We start from the raw sequence: 23,184 nt of genomic DNA on the forward strand, positions 1-23,184 counted from the left end.
ATAGCATGCCATGTCGGGTCCAACTCATTTTATTGAGCTTTTGAGCCTGTGGATCCCAGACTAAGAAATTGTCCATGAACCTGCAATAGACATGTCCCAGGGATCGTTGTAGTAATTTAGACCCATCGCAGTACGATTGTTCTCAACTATTCGAACAGTCGTCCGCCATCACGCGTGTGCTGCACATGGCTGATAGGATAGCCAAGAGGTACACTCACCTGGGTTCGAATCCACACCCAGGTATAAACCTTACACCAGCGCTGTGTCCCAGGAGTGATGCCATGTGCAGTTTGGAACAGAAGTGCTTGTGGTAGATTGTCAGGTGACGTTACATTGAGAGAACCTCCAGCATAAACCTCTTACCCATCTAATTCAAACAAATGTATACAAGATGGCTGCAGCTAAGAATTTTAGCTCAGAGGCTCGAACTTTTAATTAAAAAAAAAAAAAAAAAAAAAAAAAAAACATAACAGCAACCTGATGGGTTTGTGTGGAAGAGAAATTATATTGAAAAAATATATATATATATTCAGGCTTAAAATGCCAGGTACAACATGACCATTTAGACCCCGTGGTCCACATGATTACATCCTTAACAGGAATGAATCAACGAATCGAAACAAATTCATTGAGCAATAATTTTATTTCCACCACTGGACAAACCAGGAAATGCAATCAATTCAATGTGAAGCTGAAAAAACATTTACAAAATGTGAAATCACGTGCGGACATTCAACACTTATTTGCTTTGTTTACCCTGAGGCTTCGTACCGGTTGAGGATTTACAAACATCACAGGAGCGATCGGAATCGTGGTCCTGGTGCTTCGCCTCCACCACCTGGTTTAATGGAGTTTTCTGCATAATGGAGTCGAACCCCGATTTTAAAGATTCGACAACACCGGTTAAACGCGCACGACCGCTCTCTGCAACAACCTGGATCCCGGCAGAACTCTTCCTGAACACCTCTCGCCCGGTCTTGCTCGACACAGCAACGAGTCGCCGGTAAAGGTCAAGGGACGAGGAGCTTGGTACAACAACCTTCTCTTCATCAGGAGTTGCACCTTCTGCAGGAAGCACAAGTATTAGTTTGTATACAAACACAAAAAGTGAATCACGTCCACACGGCACCAACTTACCTTGCTTATCTTGTGGCAGGTATCGATCCACCTGAGAAATCAATGAATCTGCACCCGACAAAACCACCTGTCCAAACTTGGTTTTCAGTAGCGAGTCTGCACCGTCCAACACGACCTGCTTGGATCTCTCAAAACCCACTCCGACCTGGGACTTGGACCAATCCAGAAATGTTTCCAAACGTTTTTGTGCAATTTGCAAATTGTTCGTTACATCATCAAGTACCTGGAAACAAGGAAATATAAACCAATCACAGGACAATATTTATTTTTAATTACTGCATCAGGTCACAACAGGTACATTTGGAAAGGTAAAGGTAGTGTCAAAAACACAACTTGATGTTCTTATTTCTCCAGTTCCAAAGAGCCAGATGTCTCCACACTAAATTACATTCACAGGAAGATCCAGAATCACCTCCATTCTCCATACCTTGTTGGCAGGTTGATGCAAGAACGGGACCTTCTCCACAAGATCCAGACCCCGGCATGCGAGCTCGTCCACAAACTTAACTGGAGGAAATAAAAAGTTGAAAACTCAAAGATCATGGATATTGATGAATCACTCAGTGGAACAGAAAAAGGGAAATTTCAAAAACGACCCAGAACAACCTCCATCCTTCTCCAGAATCGATCACAATACAAAACTTTCCATTAAAAGGAAGAAAGTTCCACAAGGTTTGAGTTGAAATAAACAGAAGTTCAGACATCACATCCGATCTGCATGGAATCACTCACTCTGCAGATGAAGAATCCTGGTGATTGGTTCGACCCCACTGGAGGTGATCACAGCTACCCCCGTAACGCCTCGTTCCACCATGTTACCAAAAGAGAGAAGAACAGGCCTCGACTCCTTCCCACACTTGTAGGCCTGAACCAAGTCATCCGCAACAGAACTGAACAGCGGTAGTGAATACAATCTCTGAAATACATTCTGTGGACAAGAACAGAAAGTTACAACAATGAGAGGACGTCTCACATTCCGAAACTTCATGGGATTGGCTGGTTGAGGTTTTCATGAGAACAGATGGATGGGGTTAGAGTGGGGGGGGCGGTTAAGGTTAAATCCACCAACATCAAATCACTGCTTAAATTGACATCCATCGAACAGTTTCTTTTCCACAGCAAAGGTGACTAGGTTACCAGTTAAACAAGAACAGTTAACCATGGACCACAAACTCGTTACATCAAATTCATTCCAAGATAATCTGACTCATTCTTTATAAACGAACAATCTCAATCACGAGTCCAACATCAAAACTTGGCATGACAGATTTTACATTAGAAAATAGTTCCACACTTTATATGTACCAGCAGCGGTTCCCACCCTATGGCGGGGCTTCAATTGGGAGGCCCAAATGGAAAGGCAAAATATCAGAAATGGAAGGCTTTGTTTATTTTAAACGATTCATATGAACATCCGTTGAATCACATCACACGCAAATCAAAATCTAAACAGTACATGGCGCCCATTTTGAAAAAAGATAGAATTCTGCAAAACGGAAGCGGCCGCTACACGTCTTTCTCAGTCGTTCTGCACACGCTGCCGTGTTCCTTCGGAGCTGCACGTTTATATAGGAACAGTTCAAGTCGATCTACTCTCTCCTGGTACGTAGAATAAACAGTATTTGTAGAATTTCAACAAAAGCCACATCACTGTTCCATCGTGTTTGGAAAAACTGGAAAAATAGCCGATAGCCTATTTTACTCCCAGGGGTCCCAGGAATACCCACCCAAAATATCGTTGCGATCGGTTCAGCCGTTTTTGCGGTACCTTCGAACGGACGGACACGGTGAATTATAGTAAGATTAAGTGAGAAATGAGAAAACAAACTTCAAACTCACCCCCGTCCGTCCGTTTCCCTCCAGACAAACACTCGCACCATCCCACCCCACTCCAAACTTCCACATTCCCACCCATACGTCCATCCCCACTAATAACTCATTCACCTGGAACTCGGCCCGACATGTTCACCTGAAGAACCAAAGAACTCACCTTGGTACCGACGCTCTGAATCTGGACGGCCATTTCGTTCAAAACAAGAAACGATTCACAGGGAGAGAACCGAGCGAGATCAAGACAAGAGCACTGAATCAATCTGAGCACCACCAGGTACCGAAGGTAAACCAGGCACAGACAAGGGAATGACGAAACGAATAAATTTCTCACCTTTTTATACAATGAACAGGAACACCTGCTCCTCTGACGTCACACCGTTGCACGACTCCAATTATAATGTTGTAATTATAACGGCCGAGCCCGAATGCATTAACCCCATTTTCGGACTAAGTCCAACGGGGGCAAATAAAATACTTCAAATGGAAATCGATCCGCCATCGCCACAAATGGCAGGGACAAGTTGTTAAAAAATGGACCCAGGTTGCTCCTGTTTGAAATCATTGGAGAGGCGGGGGATGGTGTGTCTGATCTTCCGGTCATTGTTGGTCATCGAAACCAGAAGCATCATAGACTTGCAAGGCGGGCCGAAACTCTTTAAAAGCGAGCGGGACATCCGTATAGTTTTATGGATCTCCCATAGGCTTCTTATTGTTATTTCTACGTTTTCTTTTCAACACAGGTATGTTCAGGTGCGTGGCGTGTATAGAGTATCGCGGCTCTGAAAACACCATATAAAAAAGTAATGGAAGAAGAAGAAGAACATTGAAAATTTAGCTATTACCTTTGGTCGGGGAAAAAAAACAACTTCTTTTTTTCTGACATTTTTGTTCATGGCGGATTCGTTACCATTATTTGTCATGGAGACGTGACGTCATCGAGTGTAAAAAAATGACGACTTCATTCCGATATTCATATTGACCAAATACCGAAACATTATTAGATTCATAATTTAGATGACACATGACAGAATTTTTATAAATGATTGATAGTAATTGTCGTCAAAAATTAAATGTATATTAAAACTTTATCACAAAATTATATATACTGGACATTAAAACTTCAATACAAAATTATATATAGATTAAAACATTAACACAAAATTATATATAGATTTAAACTTTAATACAAAATTATATATAGATTAAAACTTGAATACAAAATTATATATACTGGACATTAAAACTTCAATACAAAATTATATATAGATTTAAACTTTAATACAAAATTATATATAGATTAAAACTTGAATACAAAATTATATATAGATGAAAAATTTAATACAAAATTATATATGGATTAAAACCTTAATACAAAATTATATATTGATTAAAACTTTACTATAAAATTATATATAGATTAAAACTTTAACACAAAATTATATATAGATTAAAACATTAACACAAAATTATATATAGATTAAAACTTCAATACAAAATTATATATAGATTAAAACTTTAACACAAAATTATATATAGATTTAAACTTTAATACAAAATTATATATAGATTAAAAGTTGAATACAAAATTATATATAGATTAAAAATGTAATACAAAATTATATATGGATTAAAACTTTAATACAAAATTATATATAGATTAAAACCTTAATACAAAATTATAAATTATATAGATTAAAACTTTAATACAAAATTATATATAGATTAAAACGTGAATACAAAATGATATATAGATGAAAAATTTAATACAAAATTATATATAGATTAAAACCTTGATACAAAATTATATATAGATTAAAACCTTGATACAAAATTATATATAGATTAAAACTTTAATACAAAATTATATATAGATTAAAACCTTGATACAAAATTATATATAGATTAAAACTTTAATACAAAATTATATATAGATTAAAACCTGAATACAAAATTATATATAGATTAAAACTTTAATACAAAATTATATATAGATTAAAACCTTAATACAAAATTATATATAGCTTAAAACCTTCATACAAAATTATATATAGATTAAAACTTGAATACAAAATTATATATAGATGAAAAATTTAATACAAAAATATATATAGATTAAAACCTTGATACAAAATTATATCTAGATTAAAACTTTAATACAAAATTATATATAGATTAAAACTTTAATACAAAATCATATATAGATTAAAACCTTAATACAAAATTATATATAGATTAAAACTTTAATACAAAATCATATATAGATTAAAACTTCAATACAAAATTATATATAGATGAAAATTTTAATACAAAAATATATATAGATTAAAACCTTAATACAAAATTATATATAGATTAAAACTTTAATACAAATTATATAGATTAAAACCTTAATACAAAATTATATATACATTAAAACTTGAATAAAAAATTATATAAAGATTCAAACTTTAATACAAAATTATATATAGATTAAAAATGTAATACAAAATTATATATACATTAAAACTTCAATACAAAATTATATATAGATTAAAACTTTAATAGCAGCCTCCTCATTCCTCACAGCCTCCTCACTCTCTGAAGACCTGGACAAAATCACAGACTGGTCAAACAAGTGGAACATGTCTTTCAATCCTGACAAATCTCACACTCTTACTATGTCTCTCCGAAAAGATCGACTGGACAACCCTCCCATCTACTTTCTCAACAATCCTCTCCAAGAAGTTCTGTCGCTCAAGCTTTTGGGTCTCACTATCTTTCATGATCTTTCTTGGGAAAACCACATTTCCAAGCTGGCCTCCAAAGCCAGTCGCCGACTTGGCATCCTCCGTCGTGCGAAGTCCTTCCTAGGCACACCTGAGCTCCTCAACACATACAAGGCTTTCATCCGCAGCTCAATGGAATACTGTTCTCCCCTATGGGCCGGTGCTCCTGCCTCACACCTAGCTCGGCTTCACGCTGTTGAAACCAAAGCTTTCAGAATTATTGGAATCTCCCGCGATGAAGCTATCTCTGAGGGCCTTTCACTCACTCACCGCAGGCAGGTAGGTGGTCTTTCTGTCTTCTACCGACTCCTCTCCGGCCTTGCACCCCCAGCTCTCTCTGTGCTCTGTCCCCCAAATATTCCTACAGGTCGCACAAGATCTGCCAGCAACCCTCTGATGGTTAAACTGCCGAAATCTCGGCTCTCTGCTCACCTTCACTCTTTCATTCCTCTTTTCTCCCGCCTCTGGAACAAACTCCCTCACTCCCTTCAATCCCACTCCTCCCTCCAGGTCTTTAAAACAGCTGTTCACCACCATCTCTTATCTTCCCCCATCCAAAACCTTGATCTTTTCTACCCCCGCTAATTCACCCCAGATCCACCTTGTTTGAAATTCCAACTTCTTTCCTGGAAGTCCTGGCAGTGTCCATATGTTTTATACCTCTCCCACCGCCCCCTTCCCATGCCCCCCCCCCCCCCAAAGCCCTCGCCCTCTCTCAGATCTCTCGATGTCTCCATGTCTCTCGGTCCCTGCTCTCAAATGTTGTGTTTGTGTCCTTCCCCCTCTCTCCCCATCTTGTCTACCGCTCCCGATGTTATATGTTTTATGTGTCGGTTTGTCTTTCTGTGTGATTAATGTTCGCTCTTTCACGAGCCTCGATCTTGTATACAAAAAAAAAAGAAAAAAAGAAAAGAGTTTGAAAGAGAAAAGGAAGAACAGCAAAGAGAAAAGGAAGAAAAGCAAAGAGTTTGAAAGAGAAAAGGCAGAAAAGCAAAGAGACTTAAGGAAGAAAAGGAAGAAAAGCACAGAGTTTCAAAGAGAAAAATGAGAATGGCAACGAGAGTTTGAGTTAAGAAAATTAGAAACTCAGGTGGGACAGGCCCAACCGGTTTCCATCGATTCAGGTGGGGGTCAAAATGATCTCCCCCATTCCTTTGATGTGGCTCGGAACATTAGACCTGTTCCCAAGTTTAACGAGGAGGAGGTGGAAACTTTTTTTTTCTGTCTTTTGAAAAGATCGCAAAACTCTTCAGTGGCCCGTACAATACTGGACACTGCTACTACAAAGTGGGTTCATAGGGAGAGCCCAGGAAGTGTATTCAGCTCTGTCGGAGGATCAGTCAGAGAATTATGAGGCTGTTAAAAAGGCTGTGTTGTCAGCCGATGAGCAAGTTCCAGAAGCATACCAGCAGCAGTTCCGAACCTTAAAAAGACAGGCTGGGCAGACATTTGTTGAATTTGCGAAAGATAAGGAAATGAGTTTTGATCGGTGGCATCGTTCTCGATAAGTGGATCAGACCTATGGTAATCTAAGGGAGGTTATCTTGATGGAAGAGTTTAGGAACAGTATCCCCTTGGACATTAGGACACACCTTACGGATCATATGGTTGGTGAGTTGAAAAAAGTTGCTGTTGGTGCAGATGATTATGAACTTACCCATAAGAGAGGCCTTGGTTTTCCTCATTACGGTACTACCTGGGATAACAAGAAGGGGCTTAGAGAGGACCGGTCAGAGGGGAAGTGGACAGACCATAGGGGTCCATTGGTGCGGCTGTCTCTGGGTAGACAGTTTGAGTGGTCGAGTCAGGCATCTCGCCGGGGACCGGCCCCCACGTGTTATTACTGTAAACAGAGGGGACATCAGAAGTCGAATTGTTGGAAATTGCAAAGGGAGGAGAAGCAGGGAGACTCCGTTAGACCTATTGCATTGGTTCGAACCAAAGTGTACAGCCACAGGGATCGTGCCCTTACAGTTAAGGCGGAGGAAACTGCGGACCTTACGAGCCCCGTACAGGACCATTACAAACCCTTTGTGTCAAAGGGCAAGTGTCTTGTGTTACGTGCTCCTCCTGAAACCCCGGTCACGGTGTACCTCCGAGCCCTGAAAGGAGTCACGGCAGAAAGATGTGTTATTATGTGTGTCAATGACAAATGGTGAAACCACACCAACCGATTGTTACCAAAAAACAAGTATTGTATTAATGTCGCACAAGAATGACAGCACAAGTACAATATACTTTCAATTGCACAACCAAAACACCATATAATTTCTATGATGGTACCATCAGTTTCTTACTGAATAACTTACTGTGCTCCAAGTGAGCGAAAAGAACATTCCCCAAAGTCTCTGTCCCGGCACCAAGCCAAAGTCGATCCATGCGCCGGTGATCGCAAGAAAAAGGTCATATCGAGACCAGAATCCAGGTCGGCTGACAGTCAACGCTACCAAAGAGGCGCAAAGGTGCACCCAAAAGGCGACTGGGAAATCACACCTTCGGGTATGAACGTTCAGCGGCTCCCAAACGGAAAACCGCAAATTCCCACTCGAAATCCACGTTACACATGCAAACCAGGCTAACGGCTGGGTGCAGTGAAATGGCTGGAGCGAGGTGAAAAGGCTGGAGCGATGCGAAATGGCTGGAGCGATGCGAAATGGCGGGAGCGATGCAAAATGGCGGGCGGGCCCCTAATGGAGGTGTACCTGCTCTCCAACAGCGATTCTCTTCGGAATCAACCTCAAAACCCGTCACGCAGTTTTATCTGTCACAGCGATAACCACTCTGTCACAGGAATCCCTTTCCCGGGAAAACCAAAGTTCGCTCGTGACCCACGTTCGCCAGCGTCTCCTCGAGACCTCAAAGCAGCTCGGCTTTTTCTTCCCGACCTCTCTTTGCTCCGCTTTTTTTGCTTCCTCTTCTTCCAGTTTCTCCCGATCCGGTTTCCGGTTTCTTTTAAAACACTAATTTTCCACCTTTTGAAAACATTTATCTCCATTTCACTCAAACTATACCAAGAATAGTACATGGAACCAAAAATGCTTAGTGGATGAAAACCACAACGACGGAAGTGACGAGTCCGTAACACTTGGGATGGGAAAGTCAAGTCCGTAGTTATTCTGAGGGATACTGGGGCAGCCCAGTCGTTTATGTTGTCTAACATTTTACCATTGACTTTGAGTAGTTCGGGGAAAGCAAGTGCCTTAATCCAGGGCATTGCAGGTCGTTATGTCCCAGTCCCCTTACATAGGGTGAACTTGAAGTCTGATTTGGTCACAGGACCCATGATGGTAGGAATAGTCCCCACTCTCCCCATAGAGGGTATTAGTTTCGTATTGGGAAATGATTTGGCTGGCAATAGGTTTTGTGTTTCCCGAGTAGTGAAAGAGAGTTTCCTCGAAGAGACGGAGAACCCTAACCTTCCAGACTATGTAGGTACTTTCCGGGAGAGACTTACCACCGCCTGCAATGTCGCCAAGGAATAGTTGAAAGTATCTCAGCGCGTAATGAAGACCCGTTTTGACCTGAATACGACAGCTCGTAATTTTAGGCCTGGAGATAAAGTGCTAGTTTCACTACCTCTGCCTGGGGAGCCACTATTGGCGAAGTTTAGCGGTCCCTACTTGGTCGAAAAAAAGCTGAGTGAGGTGAACTACATGGTGCGGACCCATGACAGATGGAAACCCCACCGGGTGTGCCACATTAATATGCTTAAAAGGTACTATGGGTGTGAGGCTGACCTCAGCCGGCCAGTTGGTAGGTCATATAAAGCATCAAGATATTGACCAGTGAATTAGACAGCATTGCTCTACAAGCACCTGATAGGGAACCGATGGGGGATTTTAGTACAACCGTACCCCTTGAAGATTGTACATATTTCGGGTCGAGATAATGTCATTGCAGATGCTCTATCTCGAGCTTAAGATATTTTTTTTTCATGCCCCTGCATAGTAGCTATGATGCCTGGTAAATGTCACAATGAGAGGTGGCTGTTTGTTTATTGCACTGTTTATGCTGGGTTTAGACTAACCTGCCTTTGTAGAAGAAAACTTTTCTTGGGTAAAGTTTTCTTCTCGAAGGGGGGGGGGGGGGGGGGGTGTTACGGTCTATGACCTTTTTCTTCTTCCTACCCCCCCCCACCCCCCTGTGAGTTTGACCAAGTGGTTTGGTCCATGTGTATAAAGCCTATGATTGGCTGTGGGGCAGGGGAGTGGCCAGGAAGGTGATTCAGAGGAGTGAATGGCCCATTTTGGAGGAGGGCTTATGGCAGAGTGCTTTTTCGGCGGTTGTAGTGTCCGGCTGCAATCTCTCCACCTGAAGGGTGACGTTGATCGAACTCTTGCTGCCTACCACTGGGGCCTGCCTTGTGGCCTACTTGTGGACTTGCCTACTCCTACCCTCTACCACTGGGCCTGCCCTGAGGCCTACTGTTGGGCCTGCTTTGGGGCCTACTGTTGGGCCTGCCATGGGGCCTACTGTTGGGCCTAACCTGGGGCCTACTGTTGGGCCTGCCTTGGGGCCTACTCTTGGACCGGCCTACTCTTGGACCGACCTCCTCTTGGACCGGCCTACTCTTGGACCTGCCTACTCTTGGACCTGCCTACTCTTGGACCGGCCTACTCTTGGACCGGCCTACTCTTGGACCGGCCTACTCTTGGACCGGCCTACTCTTGGACCGGCCTACTCTTGGACCGGCCTACTCTTGGACCGGCCTACTCATGGACCGGCCTACTCTTGGACCGGCCTACTCTTGGACCGGTCTACTCTTGGACCGGCCTACTCTTGGACCGGCCTACTCTTGGACCGGCCTACTCTTGGACCGGCCTACTCTTGGACCGGCCTACTCTTGGACCGGCCTACTCTTGGACCGGCCTACTCTTGGACCGATCTACTCTTGGACCGGTCTACTCTTGGACCTGCCGACTCTTGGACCTGCCGACTCTTGGACCTGCCGACTCTTGGACCTGCCGACTCTTGGACCTGCCGACTCTTGGACCTGCCTACTCTTGGACCTGCCTACTCTTGGACCTGCCTACTCTTGGACCTGCCTACTCTTGGACCTGCCTACTCTTGGACCTGCCTACTCTTGGACCTGCCTACTCTTGGACCGGCCTACTCTTGGACCGGCCTACTCTTGGACCGGCCTACTCTTGGACCGGCCTACTCTTGGACCGGCCTACTCTTGGACCGGCCTACTCTTGGACCGGCCTACTCTTGGACCGGCCTACTCTTGGACCGGCCTACTCTCGGACCGGCCTACTCTCGGACCGGCCTACTCCCGGACCTGCCTACTCTCGGACCGGCCTACTCTCGGACCGGCCTACTCTCGGACCGGCCTACACTCGGACCGGCCTACTCTTGGACTGGCCTATTCAAGATTTTCCCGCTTTTCTCCCTTCTTGGTTTTATGTGCAGGAAGAGATTTTCGTGTGATAATCCATAAATATAGACAGTGTGATTGAAGGCTTGGCTTGGTGTGCTTCAGGCTGTAACAATGGAAAATATCCTGTTAAGTCACAACAACAGCAACACCAAAACAGCAACAACAACAGGAGGGATAAAAGAACATTGGCAGTTTGAGAACGGCAGAAGAAGAAGAAACGGAGACAATGAGGAGGAGAAGGCAACGACACTTCTGAGCTGTCACGCTCATTTTCAAAAAGTGCAAATCATTTTTAAACTGACATAACCAGTAAAGGAGGAACCGTGGATCTTCTGCATGCGAACCTGGGCCGAGTTTAGTGACTCGCCTATTCCCTGAAAACGATAGACCAACTTCGACCCACTGTGTGTTGGTCTATGGAGACAGCTTGGCTTCTTATATTATACCTGGTGAGGTAGTCTTGTCTGAACGCCTTCTACTCATGGAATCTACCTGTCGCCCATTGCACTGTTGTTATCTAAGTGACCTTTTCAAACCTTGTATACCTTCATTGGCACCATTTTGGGTTATTTACATGCCATTTCTGAGAAGGCACGCGGCTGATTGACCCGTGCATAACTTCAGAACATATTCGTCCCTCCAATCTCTCCTCTTCCACAAGTAATGAAACGGAAAATCAAATACTGCATTGGAGTCATTAGAAGGAACCAGAAGAAATAAAAAGCAAAGTTGGAGTCATCAGGAGAACTTGGATAAGATTTGGGTTTCAGCCCATGCTCCACAACGCTCAAACCCATCGTGGATCTTCAGTATGTCGTTCGTGGATCTTCTCCAGTGCCCTGAGGTCGACATGTAATTGCTATGTTGTTTGTACTCCCGATCCGTGTTTCCTTCATTGTAAAAACTACCAAGTCAACAGTTAAAAGGATTTTGAGACGATAGGTGCTATGGCCTTTGCAAGATCGATGGAGACAGCGATCTGTTGGCTTATACACCGCCAAAATAGCTTTGTGGAATTCTCTCATGTCGAGATTAAACCCACGTCGTTTGAACTTTGGCTGAGGTCATTATTTACTTTTATTGATCCAAAATGGCCGATAAAAAAGTACTTTCCAGCGAGTCCTTGGTCTCTGACCGATTTTTAATCTGTTTATCTGTCTGTGAGCGTGACATCCCAAAAGGTTATGACGGATACAGAAGAAATTTGGTGTATCACAATAAATCAACGAATGATTAGATTTTGGTGAATATCTGGATCCGAACCAATAATTTTTTTAAGTGATTGTTCACCATTGAGTGATGCGACTGTATGTAACTTGATATTTCAAGAAGTTGTGGATGGCTTATGACAAAACTTGGTGGATAAGTTGGGTCGGTGACACGAACAAGCCGATTAGATTTGGGTTCAGGTCTGGATACAGATCCAGTGTATCAGTGGTATACAAACCCATAAACTGTTCAGCCTGGTGGAGGTCTGCGCTCTACCAAGTGCCGTTCTAGTTTTTGTTGTTTTCTTCGTTAATAATTTGTGCACGTGAATTTTTTGACCGCTCTTGGAGATGTAATCTAATCTAGGCTGTCGACCGCAATGATGACTCCTCCTTTGCCCGTTACAGATAACAACCAGCACAGGAGAGGTCATGATCAGGTACCTGCTCCGCATGGGAAACGGAGCACTCGACGTCGCAAGGCAAATACCCACACCTGAGGGCCTGTAATCCAAGCACGAGTAGCCTAATGGTGCTGTCAGGCTCCGCCACACGACACCCGGGCGTTCCTGGAGTTCCGGCAGGACTCCACGATGTCGACGACTGCAGGTGCAGTGTGGCCTCGGTGAAGCGAACGGGACATCCAACTTTCCTATCCAGGCCTGTGGCCGTATCTGTGCGGGCTGGGGCCTCGCTGCATTTGGTTTGCGGGGCTTTAGGCATGATAGTATGCAATGATCCAGATTGTTGGGTCTCATTTGAATTACCCGATTGAATTTCACTTTTTTTTTCTTTTTTTTTTTGTCCAGCCCTGAAGGAACGGCGCTTGTGGCTATCACCCACGGAGACCCATCACGGTCCCTTAAGCATGCTCATAGCTATCCCCTCCCATTTGCTTATGTTCTGGCCTGAACCATTTGCTTATGTTTTTTAGGAGCAGGTGACATGTACTTGACGAAACATAACATTGTAGCAAAAATTGAAAAACCACACTTGAAGTGATTATTTTGCATGCGCTTGTAATGCGAATGAAGCCCATGCACTGATGTTTGTACCCCGGTTGAGGTTGGTGTTTGCATGGATTGTATTGCACGTGAGGCCTAGGTTTATTTTTTTCAATGGGGAAGGGGGATAAAGGTTTTACAGTGATGTGTGATGAAAGTTTTAAAATTAGACTTGTTCCCTTATCAAAGCAAACCGGACTGAAGCAAAGGTTTTTTTTTTAGTTCTTCGTACAAACTTGTCATTTGGTTTTATGATGCTATTGTGACACTCCTTTTAAAAAATGTGTTGGTTGTTTACATTCAATCATTTTTTTTCTTCATTGTTTAAAGCTTTTGTTTTGTCAAGAATATTTCGAATTTGCTTAAGTAACCAGCCCTGAGAGCTGAGATTAAGCCTTGAGAAATTCAGTGAAATGTTATAATAATTTTGAGTTGACAACAAATCACGACAACCTCCATATACAGTCTTCACAAAACATACGGCTCGATGGCTCCCAGGAAAATCCAGGTGGTGTTTAAGCAACATACACACTCGCGGCCTGAACATGGAGGTGTTATCAGTGTGAAGCAATCTTTTTAGTAACAGGTGCACATGTAAACACGCTGATTGAATTTGTGTTGACAACAAATCACAACAACCTCAACATATGATCTTCACAATACATATTACTCGCTCACTCCTGGGAAAACCCACGCAGTGTATAAGCACAAGACCTGATCGAGGCCTGAAAGCCAATTATCTGGTTTTATCTGGCATCAATTTTTCATCCAAACATATAGATAGCCCTGTGTCCTTTCTCTAGATGAAAGATGGGGCAATGCAAAGTTTGGTCTCACTGGTTATTGCAGGGTTTGAAGGCATAAACAAACAAACGCACATTCTACTTTATATTTTAGAACAGCAAACATACCCGCAACGCCGGTTCCCTCCTCCCGCCACTTCCCCTTCCTCATCCTATGCTTACTCCCACACCACCCCTCCAAACTCCCACCCCTCCTAATTCCCACCCCTCCTAACTCCCACCCCTCCCCTATCTCCTATCCAACAGCCCCCTTCCCTCCCTCCTCAAACCACCTCCCTGCCCCCAAAACAGGTGGCTTGTGTGTTCACAAGTTATGAATTACGAGAAATTGACTGTTTAAAAGTATTAAAATATGATGATAATGTCTCATTTGCTTTTATGTAGAAGATAACATTGTTCCAAGCTCCTAATGAATGAAATAACATCGTAAATGAAAGCAGATTGCACAAAAAGGTGAAAACTAAGAAACATCGAACAATAGCACTCAAAAGATTCGGTATTCGATGAGCTCTTTATTGTACAGAAACCACTACGACCTCTTCAAAAGTAAGGCTTTTTTTGTCGGTGGAAACAAAATGGCAGATTAAGACCACTGAGGTGAACACAGGCTGACCAAGGATAAAACCTGATTTTGTTTTAATTTAATGAGCCCGTTAATTATCTTCAAAAGGGGTGTTTAAATCTACCCACACACCCAGTTTTCATTCGTGCACTCCCTTCGAGTACCCTTAGCATGCACACAAAGTTTTGGGCCGCTAGATATCATGGTTTTTTGAGTTATGGAGAAGACACGCTGACTGACAAACAAACTTTATTACACTAGCAAAGGTACTGGGCGTTGCCGGGCAATGCATTGTCGCTTTGCTGGCAGCAATGTTGAGAGGAGAGGGGGAGGATTGGACCGGCAAGGCCTCAAAATACAAATTCTACAATATCAAGGTGTGTAATCCCTCAAAAGCTTGATTTCCCCAAAACCTGTTTTAGCGCAAGGGCAACACTAACGACCTCATTTGCATCTATTTGTAAAATCACATGTAACATTGATAAAACCATGCAGGAAACATGTAATCTTGCCTGCACGTGTGTCGCATTATTCATTTTGCCTGCAGAGTGCACAGAACGATGGGATTTCATTTTATAACATGTTTTTCACCAGATTTGTTTAAATTTTGTGTGGAGCACCTTAATGAACCTTTAAAAATGCAAATACAAGTCGAATATACCCCATGGCGAAGCAGTCCCGAAAGGGGACAAAGCGCAAAACCGTGGTAAAATGTATAGCATGTAGTACCCCTTAAAAAGCTATTCACAGCCTCACTGCGGTTATTTTAAAATAAATTTGAATTGTTCTCAAATTTTACAGAATTAATAGACTTTAGTGACGAGCAGAAATCAAATTGAAGTTAATATGAGCATACGCAAAAACAGAAGAAGAAGAAATAAGCACCGTTTATTGTATCACCATGGCTTGCAAAAACAGTGCACTAAAGTGCACTCCTGTTAATCTTCAAAAAAGGTGTTTACATTTACCCAAACATCCAATTTTCATTCAGAACTCCCTCAGAGTTCCCTTCGTGTGCATACAAAGTTTGGGGCTGCCAGGTTTAATGGTTTTTGAGTTATGGCAGAGACGCACACACTACGCCTTTTATTATAGAGGTGTCAATCTGTAATCTGGTCCCATCTGATTACTTGCACTGGTGACAGGATCGCAGGTTCAAATCCCACGTACAGTTTGCATTTGGATCCGCTGGCTCATGTAAACCTACAGCTATATCTCCTCGTCCTCGATTTGAGAGCGCAACGTCCTCCAGGTGTTTTTTGACATGACGGAGAAAGAAATGCAAATTCAGAACTTGAGTAACAAGGTTAACATGAGGCTTTTGGTCTTTGCAACGGAGAAGCCAGATAGGGATCTGGAGAGGGCAGACAAGGTGGTATAAAAATGTTACCGCATGTGTATGGTTGGGAGAGCAAACGGTCTGGTTTTTCTCAGGTTTTACTAAAAACCAGATTATTTTGCTTACAACCTTGTGCTGTATGTACAGGCCGCAGCTCACTCCCTGTAAGCACATTCACACAAATGGTCACCTGGATGTCAAAAGAGTAACCATTATTTATCAATATTCAGGTGAAATAAATCTGCAAAAGTCAAGTTAGTCTGGGATCCAGTCACCAAAATTTGAGAGAACCTGACATGGCATGTTATACTCTTTGTTTGTGTTTTTTCTATTAATTTGGACATTAAGGGCTGCTGAATGAGAGGTCTGCTCTGCTGGAAACCTTGCGAAAAAAAGTTGTGGCCATTTTTGTATATGCCTTAAAAAATGGTCTTAAAATGCATGTTGTTGTTGTTGTTGTTGTTGTTGTTTTGTATATGCGCCCTTTATTTTTTGACCGAAAAATGTGAAAAATGTTTTTTTCCTTAAAATCCTCAGTGGGTTGTGAAGGGTGTTTCCCACACATAGACTTTACTTGGGCGGGCCGCCCAGGTATATTAACGGCCACCCAAGTAAAAAAATAAAATAAAATAAAATGTTTTAATTAAAAAAATAAAAATTAAGCCATCCGTCCAAGAGAACGACGCGACCCGCGACACCTGCGATTGATTAACTAGTCCAGCGGACAATCTCCCCTCGCTCTACCCCTCCCCCCTCCCCTACTGACAAATGTGCGCTCTGCAGAGATCAAAACACAGAGAGAGAGAGAGCGAGAGGGTTCTCTGGACAGCTTTTCAAGACGCGGACACTGTGGATATTTTGGATGGATATAGCACGGACGAGGTAAAGCAACTCCTTTTCTCCTTATTGTGTAATTGTTTTCTTGACTTTTTTCATAGTAGCTTGAATTCTATGAAAGCAAGCGGCAACTATGCTGCGTTACCAAAAAAAGCTTGATATACCTGTATGCGAGCTAGGTAGGCAGGCACACGTGTTTGTCCAAGGCTAACGTTCGACTGTATTCAGAACACATGCGCAACAACATGCAGCAAAGTTGTACTGGCTAAATATGATCAGCTAATTTTTCACCAGAATGCAGGAAAATAAGTGTTTGACGCTCAAAATTTTCTGGGGGACGACCGCCAGACCCCCCGCTAAAATTCGCCCCCCCCCCCCCCCAATAGGCTACCACCACAAGTATATTTCAGACCTGTGGGAAACACTGGCTGTCAATAAATGCATCCCAGATACACAGAACCCGTGTTGACAACATCAAGTTGAGAAATACACTTACAAAACCTTTCCAAATGATTTAGAATCATTTTTATGCAAAAGCGCCCCCGATATGTTTTCATTTTTTCATTATTTTCATCTTGCTAAAAAAAATTGTGGCCATTTTTGTATATGCACCCTTTATTTTTTGACCGAAACATGTGATTTTTTTTTCTTTTTCTGCTGCAGGACCTGAAGACCCTGCAGGACCTGCAGCCTGAATCATGGAGCCTGAGTTCTCAACCAAGCAGCTGAAGAGAAAGCGGCCCGATACCAACTATACTGCTTGCCTAATATGTCAGAAGACAGACAGTAACGCTGGTCCTCTTCAGAAACTGACAGATCAAGGCTATCCTGCACTCCTACAGTCACGTGAAAAAGTAAGGACACCCCATGTAAAGTTTTGACTTTTTCAACATATTTCAACATACAGCTATTTGATCTTCATTTCAACAATATTGATAGATAAAGGTGATATAATATAACAAATATCATGGAACATTTACATTTTGTAGTCCATTGTATCTATCTATAATTCCAGTAATCTCTGTGTGTGTGTGTGTATGTGTGTGTGTATGTGTGTGTGTATGTGTGTGTGTCTGTGTGTTTGTCTGTGACCGCTGTTTCTCGACAACCACGGGTCCGATATACTTGAAACTTGCCAGGTATATTGCTGGGGACCTGAGGATGTGCCTTTTCAAGGTTTCATATTAATCGGAGAAGTAGTTACCGAGCTATGGCGATTTATTTACCAAACTAATCACAGAACAGGTTGCGGGGTAGGCCAGCCAATCACAGAAGACGTTGTTGCGTAGGCGTGGCCGATGTGAGAGCGCGTGCGCCAATGGTAATTCGAGGCGTAGCGGGCGCCATTTGGAGGAGCTGGGAGGACTCAGTCGCGATAGAGTGAGCCTGAGTGAGTATATCAAGACAAGAACAAGATCTAGAAGGAGGTATGTACGGTGCGATTCATATAATATATTGTTTAGTTATCGTCGATGAGGAATTTGGGGTCGGAATGGGTGATCGGCCTGGGTGACTGGGTCTCGACTAGATGCTGGGCCGCACCAAGGAACGGGCACCCACGTACGGGCACGTCCTAGTAATTTAAATAAACATAAATGCAAATTTCGCATGTGGAGAAAGTAAGTACACCCTTGGCTCTAATAGGTGGTATTGCCCCCTTGGCAGAACCAACCTCAAGGAGGCGTTTCTTATAACTGTCCAGCAGTCTCCGACATCGACTGGGAGAAATTTTTGCCCACTCCTCCATGCAGAATTCTTTCAGCTGTGCGATGTTTGAGGGGTTTCTTGCATGCACAGCTCGTTTCAAATCCCCCCCACAACATCTCGATGGGATTTAGATCCGGGCTTTGACTTGGCCATTCCAGAACCCTCCATTTCTTTCTTTTCAGCCATTCCTTGGTGGATTTACAGGTATATTTAGGGTCATTGTCATGTTGCAAGGTGCACCTTCGGTTGAGCTTCAACTTTCCGACAGATGGCCTCACATTATCCTCAAGCACCCTCTGGTACAATGAAGAAATCATAGTGGATTTCTGATGGTGAGCTGCCCAGGCCCTGATGCAGCAAAGCTGCCCCAAACCATAATATTTCCACCACCATGCTTTACAGTTGGTATCAGGTTCTTGTGGTCAAATGCTGTCTTTGGTTTTCGCCAAACATGTCTTCTGGTACTGTGGCCAAATAGCTCTACCTTTGACTCATCTGTCCAGAGCACATTGTTCCAGAAGTGCTGGTCTTTGCCTCGGTGTCCATTGGCAAACTTTAGTCTTGCCCTGATGTTCTTTCTGGACAGCGAAGTTTTGCTCCTGGCACACCTCCCATGCAGATCAAATTTGTGCAGCCTCTTTCTAATGGTAAACTCGTGCAATTTGACATCAACAGTGGCAAGAGCTACCTGTAGGCCCCGTGATGACATTCTGATTCTGGGGTTCTTAGAGACTTCTTTCAGCATCTTGCGGTCTGCTCTCGGGTTGAACTTGCTGGGGCGGCCTGGCCTGAACAAGTTGGCAGTTGTTTGGAATCTTCTCCACTTGTAGATGATCTTCCGGACAGTCGAATGATTGATTTCAAATTGTTTGGAGATCTTTTTAAATCCCTCCCCAGACTCGTAGGCATCTATAACCTTCTTTCTGAAGGCCTCAGAGAGCTCTTTTGATCTAGACATGGTGATGCCACACACTTCAACAACAAAGAGCAAACCAAACTAAATGTCTGAGGTTTAAATAAGACAGGTTCCTCCAAGATCCTCTCTAACGATGTTCTAATCATTTGCACCTGAGCTGGTGCACCTGATTCTAATTTTAGGTATTTGAAGTACTGATAAATGTCGGGGTGTACTTACTTTTTCCACATGCGAAATTTGCATTTATGTTTATTTAAATTATACAATGGACTACAAAATGTAAATGTTTCATGATATTTGTTATATTATATCACCTTTATCTATCAATATTGTTGAAATGAAGATCAAATAGCTGTATGCTGAAATATATTGAAAAGGTCAAAACTTTACATGGGGTGTACTTACTTTTTCACTTGACTGTATATGCTGTAAACAACAGAAAGGACGATGTCTCATTCAGACTTGAGAATGAGCTGGAACCTCAATGTGACTTTCTGGGAAGGAATCTTGTGTGGCACGCACAGTGTCGCACCAAGTACACAAATCGCAAAACTGTTGACCAGAGAATTATTTTTTTTGCAAAGCAAGAAGGCAATTCATCTGAAGCAGGACTCTCCACTGAGCCAAACAGCAGTGCTCCAAAAACACGGTTTTCAATGCGACAGACCATCAAATACAAGGAAGAATTCTTAATTTGTGGAAGAGCTCCTACTACTAAGGGGGATAGATCCCTCCTTTTGATCACCACTTATGATAGAATTCAGTCTGGAAAAAAGCAAACAAACTTGAAGATGAGGATATGCTACGCAAGATTCGTTGTCCTGATGGAAACAAGTGCACTGATATGATTGCTGACGACTTCCGGTACCACAGGGACTGCATGAACTTCTACCTGACAAGACGTGTTCATAAACAGGAAAATAAAAGTACTAACAATTCAATATGATGCTGCACTGACCCAACTGGTATCTCGCATAGATGAGCCCCTTTTCAGAGATGGTGCCATATTCTTCGTTAACGCTTTGAGGGATGAATTCCGTAAATGCCTGGAAAACCATGGAGTTGACAGTTAACTCATACAGATCTCAGTCCTTGGTAGCCCGCCTTAAAAGGCACTATGAAGTAGATGGCAACTGAAAGATAATGATTGTGCCACAGAAAGGATGCTCTAGCCTGGTTTGCTCTGCAGAATTGAACATTGGCTGCATGCTCACCAAGGTGAAGGAACTAAAGGAGACAGCTGAAGAGGCAGAGTTTGAAGAAGAAAGTGACGATGAGGTGACACCTGATGATACCATAGTCTCCTACAACACTGCAAAGAGAATACGGATGGAACTCCAGGACCAACGTAAGGCAGAGAAGCAGGCACTGAAAGCTGCAAGAGAAGCCAGATTATCTACAGGCATTGGAAGTCAGCAGATGCCTGGAAGTGACTGAAGACCCGTCACTGCAGCTGGAGATATCATACTTGGAGGCATCGCGGACAGTGAGCTGCAACCTGTACAACCACCTGGCATGGTTAACAGATACATCCCCAGAAGTGGGTGAGGACGACCGGGTGAAAGTCAGTCCCAAGCAGAACGAACAAGGTCTCAACCTTGCCCAGGATGTCTGCCCAACAGTTGCAGGGATCAACACCAAAACACATTGGAACAGCATTGCACATCCTCAAGGAAACCAGAAGCAAGGCGACTGTGACACTCCCAAACAGATTTTTTCACGTAAGGGTAATAAAATCACCACAGATCCATTGATTTTGGTTTGATTTTCAGAATGTTTAATGTGGAATGACTATGTTTGGTGAAAAGAATGACACATTGGCTGATGTCATAACTCAGGGCATTGTTGATTACTAATGAAGTAAACATGAAAAAAAAAAAAGCGGGGGCACTTTTGCCTAAAAATGATTCCAATTCATTTGGAAAGGTTTTGTAAGTGTATTTCTCAAATTGATGTCAACACGTGTTGTGTATCTGGGATGCATTTATTGACAGCCTACACAACCCACTGAGGATTTTAAGAAAGAAAATGTCACATTTTTCGGTCAAAAAATAAAGGCTGCATATACAAAACATGCATTTTAAGACCATTTTTTAAGGTATATACCAAAAAGGGCACAAATTTTTTTCGCAAGGTTTCCGGCAAAGCAGACCTCATTCAGCGGACGTTAATGTCCAAATCAATAGAAAAAACAAAAAAAGTATAGCATGCCATGTCAGGTCCAACCCATCTAATTGAGCTTTTGAGCCTGTGGATCCCAGACTAAGCACTTTGGCCATGAACCTGCAATAGACATGTCCCAGGGATCACTGTAGTAATTTAGACCCATCGCAGTACGATTGTTCTCAACTATTCGAACAGTCGTCCGCCATCACGTGTGCGACACATGGCTGATAAGATAGCCAAGAGGTACACACTCACCTGGGTTCGAATCCACACCCAGCTATAAACCTTACACCAGCGCTGATGTGTCCCAGGAGTGATGCCGTGTGCAGTTTGGAACAGAAGTGCTTGTGGTAGATTGGCAGGTGACGTTACATTGAGAGAACTTCCAGCATAAACCTCTTACCCATCGAATTCAAACAAATGTATACTAGATGGCTGCAGCTAAGAATTTTAGCTCAGAGGCTCGAACTTTTATTTAGATTTAATTTATTTAATAAAATTAAATTAAAAAAAACACGCAAAAGCAACCTGATGGGTTTGTGTGGAAGAGAAATTATATTGAAATATATATATATATATATTAGGCTTAAAATGACAGGTACTACATGACCATTTAGACCCCGTGGTCCACACGAGATTACATCCTTGACAGGAATGAATCAACGAATCGAAACAAATTCATTGAGCAATAATTTTATTTCCACCACTGGACAAACCAGGAAATGCAATCAATTCAATGTGAAGCTGAAAAAACATTTACAAAATGTGAAATCACGTGCGGACATTCAACACTTATTTGCTTTGTTTATCCTGAGGCTTCGTACCGGTTGAGGATTTACAAACATCACAGGAGCGATCGGAATCGTGGTCCTGGTGCTTCGCCTCCACCACCTGGTTTAATGGAGTTTTCTGCATAATGGAGTCGAACCCCGATTTTAAAGATTCGACAACACCGGTTAAACGGACACGACCGCTTTCTGCAACAACCTGGATCCCGGCAGAACTCTTCCTGAACACCTCTCGCCCGGTCTTGCTCGACACAGCAACGAGTCGCCGGTAAAGGTCAAGGGCCGAGGAGCTTGGTACGACAACCTTTTCATCAGGAGTTTCACCTTCTGCAAGACAGAGGTATTAGTTTGTATACAAACACAAAAACTGAATCACGTCCACACGGCACCAACTGACCTGGCTTATCTTGTGGCAGGTATCGATCCACCTGAGAAATCAATGAATCTGCACCTGACAAAACCACCTGCCCAAACTTGGTTTTCAGTAGCGAGTCTGCACCGTCCAACACGACCTGCTTGGATCTCTCAAAACCCACTCCGACCTGGGACTTGGACCAATCCAGTAATGTTTCCAAACGTTTTTGTGCAATTTGCAAATTGTTCGTTACATCATCAAGTACCTGGAAACAAGGAAATATAAACCAATCACAGGACAATATTTATTTTTAATTACTGCATCAGGTCACAACAGGTACATTTGGAAAGGTAAAGGTAGTGTCAAAAACACAACTTGATGTTC

General features: G+C 42.7%; 1 protein-coding gene and 1 long non-coding RNA gene across 2 annotated transcripts; both read right to left on the minus strand.

Annotated features, from left to right (window-relative positions):
* Positions 1 to 624: 624 nt before the first annotated feature.
* Positions 625 to 3,230, minus strand: LOC137428364 (perilipin-1-like). Its single transcript, XM_068118290.2, has 5 exons — positions 3,128 to 3,230; positions 1,870 to 2,065; positions 1,565 to 1,644; positions 1,138 to 1,360; positions 625 to 1,065 (listed from the first exon to the last, which is right to left on the minus strand). Exons 1-5 carry the CDS (start codon positions 3,158 to 3,160, stop codon positions 740 to 742), a joined length of 858 nt encoding a protein of 285 aa, XP_067974391.2. The 5' UTR covers positions 3,161 to 3,230; the 3' UTR covers positions 625 to 739.
* A 19,104-nt stretch (positions 3,231 to 22,334) lies between these two features.
* Positions 22,335 to 23,029, minus strand: LOC144892033 (uncharacterized). Its single transcript, XR_013623349.1, has 2 exons — positions 22,843 to 23,029; positions 22,335 to 22,772 (listed from the first exon to the last, which is right to left on the minus strand). It is a non-coding gene; the product is annotated as an uncharacterized LOC144892033 (long non-coding RNA).
* Positions 23,030 to 23,184: the final 155 nt, after the last annotated feature.

Source organism: Myxine glutinosa, chromosome 5 (assembly GCF_964187855.1).
Source record: "Myxine glutinosa chromosome 5, kmMyxGlut1.1, whole genome shotgun sequence".
Classification (NCBI taxonomy): Eukaryota; Metazoa; Chordata; class Myxini; order Myxiniformes; family Myxinidae; genus Myxine; species Myxine glutinosa.